At 42.6% G+C, this 6,000-nt stretch overlaps 3 protein-coding genes across 3 annotated transcripts; all 3 read right to left on the bottom strand.

Annotated features, from left to right (window-relative positions):
• Positions 1 to 345: 345 nt before the first annotated feature.
• On the bottom strand, positions 346 to 832 carry LACBIDRAFT_317469 (uncharacterized protein; the record flags this gene model as incomplete). Its single annotated transcript, XM_001890115.1, has 2 exons — positions 346 to 656; positions 745 to 832. The coding sequence occupies 2 exons, from the start codon at positions 830 to 832 to the stop codon at positions 484 to 486; spliced, it is 261 nt and encodes an 86-aa protein (XP_001890150.1). The 3' UTR covers positions 346 to 483.
• Positions 833 to 3,839: 3,007 nt separating this feature from the next.
• On the bottom strand, positions 3,840 to 4,183 carry LACBIDRAFT_317464 (uncharacterized protein; the record flags this gene model as incomplete). Its single annotated transcript, XM_001890114.1, has 3 exons — positions 3,840 to 3,890; positions 3,952 to 4,038; positions 4,094 to 4,183. 3 exons carry the CDS (start codon positions 4,181 to 4,183, stop codon positions 3,840 to 3,842), a joined length of 228 nt encoding a protein of 75 aa, XP_001890149.1.
• A 436-nt stretch (positions 4,184 to 4,619) lies between these two features.
• On the bottom strand, positions 4,620 to 4,831 carry LACBIDRAFT_317463 (uncharacterized protein; the record flags this gene model as incomplete). The annotated part of the gene is made up of 2 exons (XM_001890113.1): positions 4,620 to 4,771; positions 4,825 to 4,831. The coding sequence occupies 2 exons, from the start codon at positions 4,829 to 4,831 to the stop codon at positions 4,620 to 4,622; spliced, it is 159 nt and encodes a 52-aa protein (XP_001890148.1).
• Positions 4,832 to 6,000: the final 1,169 nt, after the last annotated feature.

Raw genomic sequence — 6,000 nt, 5'->3', positions numbered from 1 at the left:
GGTTGCAACCAGTTAAACGGTCACGTGCGTTACATACCATTGTAACCACGTTTTTTACCTTTAATTGGGTTTTTGTTTCATCAAAAACGGTTAAGAACTGAGAAAGATACAACCAAATTCATTTTGGCACAAATACTTGTTTGTGCAACTTGTACCAGAATGACTTTAATTCTAACTCACTCAAACTTTCATCATTTTGCTTGATTCAATTCTTGGATATTGACATTTTAAGTATGAAAATATACTCACCATCTATCAATATATGGTATGCATCAAATAATTTACAGTTGCCACATTACATTTTGCCCAAGTCTTTATGAGATGTAATTCGGTTTCAGTCATAACTATGTCAAGCCTTCATTAAATTTCTTAAAAATTGGTAGAATGATGGGTATTTATATGTTTTACTATGATATATAACCAGTTCATTTTTTAGAGTAATAATAATCGAGATACAAATGGTTTATACTGGTACAATAAATTTTACACAAAAAAACCGGTCTGAATCGGTTTGAACACGGTCCATGGACCGCAAAAGACCGGTCCTAGGTGGTTCGGTTCGGTTCCCTCAATATCTGGGTCAGTCCTAGACCGGTTGCGGTCCATGGTTGCCTGTTTTCGGGGCAAAAAACCTGACTGAACTGGACCTGCGAACACTAGTTGAGGAAGTATTCAGGAGGGGGAGGGGTGGAATCAATGGCAGGATAGATTGACTCAATCAATAAATCAGCAGATTCCACTTGCATGTGGTCTGGAAAGTGAACTTTGTTCTCATTGATAAGATTGCAACCATGACCAACATTGTGAAGCGTTCACTCTGAACTTCTTGCATAGCTGAAGCCAAGAGGGAAGGAGAGGTGAGGATGGGTGGTGACAAACACCTGTAAGTGAGAAGTGAGTAGTTACAAGATACTCAGCTGGCCCAAGATGATTATGCATACTGTAGGAACAGATATACAAAGCACTACATGTAGTGCAAGAGGAGAGCAACACTGCTGACAAGACAAAAGATCAATTAATTATGTAAGACATCCAAATCTAGCTATATACCACTGTTTGACTATGGCCTCTGGGCATTACCTTCCAATCCTGTATCACAAACATCCAGTAGCCATTGTGCAAATTCCTGAGTATCTTGATCACCTTGCTCAAGCTGCATGTTTTGGTGCAAAGAAAGAACTTCAACATGTTTCCACAGATGTGAGCGTTGGATGGTGGCATCGACAATGTCAACTCTTGAACCCTGGGGAACTACAGGAAGAGTCTGGAGAAAATCACATCCTAAAATGACAGTAATTCCCCCAAACGGCCAGCTGTCATCACAGATATCTTGCAGAGTACCATCCAATGCCTCCACTACATGCTTATGCTCTGCCCCAATCTCATCCCAGATAATCACCTTTGTTGCCCAAAGTAAATCTGCAAGTTGGCTGTTCTTTGGAATGCTGCAGAATGATTCTTCATGGAGGTTTTTGACTGGGATTTTGAACATGGAGTGGGCTGTTCGTCCACCTTGCAGGAATAGGGCAGAAATTCCAGATGAAATTACACAAAGGACAATAGCACTGTCAGAGCACAGTTTCACACAGACGGTATTGTAGACAAATGTCTTTCCAGTACCCCCTGGGCCACTCAGAAAAAACACCTTGCCCAGGTTATTCACGACTGAATTGATGATGTGAGTAAAGGCCTTGTGCTGATCCTCATTCAAGCAAGGAAGTCTTGAATTGAGGTCATCACAAAGCATGTTTCTGTTGTAATTAAGCTGTTCAGCAATCAGTGGATTGATAACCAAATCATTCCAGTCATTCTGAGGCTTTGGCATTGAGGGCCAATTGTTGAGAGTTGTCCTGACTCTCAGAGAACTTTGTTAAGCAAAAACAATCCAAAGTCATGGATGTCGTCTTCTAGTGGATTGGTTATTCCCATTGCAACTAAATTTTGTTCCAGATCATCGCAAATATGGTGATGAAAGTCACACCAGAGAATCTCAGGCTGTGAAATGTTGGAAAAAAGGAGGAGGGTGGCAAAGAGATGTCAAAGCTGAGTCCCTGTTTTGATTTGGGCAGCCTCTTCAAGGCATAGTCTCCATTCACCATCATCTGCCAGCAGCCCTTGTGCGACACATGCTGCATGATATGTTGGTAATGGCTCCCACCATCCAGAAACATGACAAAGGTCTTCAAAAGCCTTGGCTCCTTTGACAGCAGTGAGAAGAGTACGAAGATAAAACTGTTCACCGGCTGTGGGCTTGATAAAGTACATCCTGCCAAGGGAGAACCCTTTTCGTTTGTGTAGCTTCCACTACTTTCCAACATCATCCCACGTGAAGTGTTGCAGAAATTCCTGATAGGTGTGTTTGCGTGCCTCAATTCCCAGTTGTCCTGGATTTGAATTTGCTTCAAAGTAAGCTGAGAGTGGTTTGCTGATGTGCTCATCATTCAATGACATTTTCAATTGTGTCCAGAGGATTGAAAGTTATCATATGGTGGCCTTCAAGATGGACTTGAAGCCATACAATTGGCGGGATCTGGTCATGCATTTTGAATTGAAGGATATGCCAGGCAGCCTCTGGCAGAGATATGTATCACCCATCAATCCACCTTCTAATCTCATCATGCTGGTATTCCAGGAGTGCACGATCAGGGCCTTTATGAACATATTTGAAGGGATACTTGATGCTGCCAATAGAGATGGCACATTTGGCATTGATGTGACAGTCAAGAAACATGCAGGGCCAGGGTATGGTACAATCCACTGATTATCCAACCAATGATTTCTGACCTTATGTTTACTTCCATCATTGGGCCTGGAGTAAAGTGGGTAGCCATTCTGATCCATGTTTGAGGTCTCCTGGAAATTTTTTGGGTAGCCCTTGCTGCATTTTCCATCTACCATGCAGGGAGCATTCAGGTTCAGTGCACCACATGGCCCATGAACCATGCACCACTTGACGGTTTCAAATAAGAGTGGCTGCATGTCAGGATCTGGCCAACATGCCCATATACAGGAGTCAATGGCTTCAGGTGTGAGTAGCTTGTAGGGCTCTTGGAGAAAAATGAGGAGATGGATGTGCGTTAACCCTCCTTTTGGAAATTTGATGGTATAAACATAGGCTACAGCTGTCCCAAAAATACCATCCCATGGAAAAGAGGTTCGCATGACGATGATGGCAGTGATGATTTGGAGGCACTTGTGGAGCTGTTCAAAATGATTTAGAGATAACAAAAAAGGAGAAAGTTATAAATACCTGGCTGTTGAACCACCCTTTCTCTTGAATCAGTCACCTCTTCCTCTTGTCCCTCATCACCATCTTCCTGTTCTTCTTCGTCATCCAAGTCATCATCCTCAATAAGGGTGGGGGGTTCTGTTGAAGAATGAGACTCAGAATAACAATAGCAGGCTGAAGATATGCATGGTCATTGTTGTACTCTTCCTGTTGGACAAAATCTCAGTTGTTGATTTCCTCTAAAAAATGAAATTTAGGGGAGCTGTTAGAAACCAAATTTACCTGAATGACTTACCATGAGCCTGTGACGCATGTCTGTGAGGAATATTATCTTGTCCAATCTCCTGAGTTGAAGGCGGGGTTGGTAACATGTGTGAGCTGGAGCGGTTTCTCAATGATGAAACAGTAAGTGGTACACTGTCAGGATTGGCAGGTGGTGCCTGGGCTGAATGCCATCAAACTGGTCATAGAGTGATTAATTGCAATGAGAAACATCATTTAATACGCAGAAGAAATACTTACTTATAGTTGAAGCTATGACATCTCAAGGTGTAGGAGTCTCAGGCCCAAGAGAAGGAGTTTGAGGGCAGTGAGGGCTTTCATCTGAATTTCACCACTGTCTTGTCCTTTCAGCGTGTGCATTGAGAACCCTTGCATTGAGCTTATGGTGGTAAGTGAGTCAGAAATTGTGATCACAAAAAGTAATGTATGTAAGTACTTACTGTCTGCCTGGCATTGAGTATAGGAGCGGAAGGTGTAACTGGATGGGGTGTATGAACTGTGGATCCTGATCCATTGATCTGGATGGTCTGTTCAGTATGTTAACACATAAAGTTATGGACTCAAAACATTTTATGCACTTACTCTGATTGTTTTCACCTCTGCTAACACTTTGTTGTTGTTGTTCTCACCTTTCACATTCATGCCATCATTGCTTACCCAAACAGTGGGCATTGGGAGTACCTATTCAACCAAAAAATGGTTAAATTGAGTGCTTGAGCAGTCCAAGGACAGAATGACAAGTACTTTGGTTCACCAGCAAGGCTTGATCGCATTGAAGATGAGCCTGTTGGTGCCAACATTGCTGACCCAAAGATCTCCTGCTTTGAGGCAGTTGGACCTGTTTCCATGGGGAAATAATTTGACGATTGGTGCCAATGACCATTTGCATTTAAGGAGGGGAAGATAGGATAATGCTTTCATCACACAAAATGAGTTGATATTATGCACCCCATTCCCTATAAAAACTCTTCTTGCAGGTGTTTCGCATTCAGGTGGACTCAGAGCATGGCTTTCATCCTCTGTGTTGCGGGATGTCACCTCCTAGGACTGTCTTGAAGGTCATTCTGAGTCTCACGCATTGACTGACAGGAATTCATACTTGCCCTCTCTACAGCTCCAGGTTGGGGTGTAGGTGTTTCAGGTCTTGGGGCAGGAGTTTCGCGGCAGCGAGGGCTTTGATCCACGTTGGCATTGAGTTGACGAACAGTTGCACAGGCCCGAATTTGATGTCGCTGAGGAGTGTTGAGGTCTTCATCAGGCCTAGTGAGTTAAGTGTGATTTTCTGCAAGTGGATTGAAGGGAAAATAACTTACATATCATCAGTTGGTAGTCCTGATCACTACACAGTACTGGATATGAGTTCGCGAGGATGTGCCACACCACCCTCATGATCATGAAGTCCACTGCTGCAAGGGTCCAAACATTCCAGAAAGATGTGAACAGGGATGGCCATCAGTTTTATGCCCAACCACCAATTGCCAATGGGACAGGATGGGCCAAAGATGGGTACAAATGGGTGTATTGCCTGGTGTCACCTTGCTAATCGTCTTCCTCCACATCAGCTACAGCCTCCAGGTAAGTTATTGTTCATGAAGTATACTGATTGACTCACATCTACCTTGCATCTACCCATCTTTTTTTTTTTTTTTTTTTCTGAGAATGTGTTGACTCAAGGTAATTGTTGACAATACTGTACCATTTCGATCAATTCGGCAGTAACGCGTAACACCAATATTTTTTTGACCCCAGATTTAATTTTTTTCTCGATTTGTCCGATTTTTTGAGATTTATTGAAAACGCAAAAAGTCAATCGAAAATACATACATTTCTTCTGCTACAGGTATTCCAAGGGCATAAAGTGTTACAAAGGGAGGGGTAGAGAGTGATGAAGAAAGGCACAGAGCGGAAAGAGAGTGATCATGTTCTTCATGGAAAATGACCTCAAAAACCTGGCAGCCAATCAGATTCTTCCTTTGAGGACCCTGTTTATCCTGTGGGAAACACCAAGACACCAATTGCAATTGTAATAGTAGATATAATACAAGTGGTTGTCACAGAAAAGTTACAATAATTTTACAATTTTTTAGACATTGTCACTGTGAAGTTATTTGAAATTTCTTTAGAAATTTCTTACAATAATTTGGTCCAAGTTAATGTGGCATGCATTCAGTGTTGTCCTAGTCTAGTAAGAGTGCAATGAAGTCATGGTGACATCACTCCCCTTGTCCTGGAAAAAGAGGATATTGCCAAAGAAGCTAGTTTGGAAGGTTTGGGACAGGCTGTGAGGCTGACAAATGAAGTGCATGTCACTGAGTTGAGGCTGGTAAACCAGTCCCCTTGCTGATCAACAACACCAAGTAGCCAAAGGGTCGGATCACTCCACATATCTGTCAATCGAGATCTGAATGAAAATCTCAGGTGGTGTAATGCTGCTGTTTGAGGAAAGAACTAGGGCCAGTTGTGTAGTCTGACAGGATTCAGGGGGGTCC

This window comes from Laccaria bicolor, genomic scaffold (genome assembly GCF_000143565.1).
Source record: "Laccaria bicolor S238N-H82 LACBIscaffold_80 genomic scaffold, whole genome shotgun sequence".
Classification (NCBI taxonomy): Eukaryota; Fungi; Basidiomycota; class Agaricomycetes; order Agaricales; family Hydnangiaceae; genus Laccaria; species Laccaria bicolor.
Note: the sequence above shows the minus strand (reverse complement) of the source record. Positions and strands in the feature narration are given on the sequence as shown.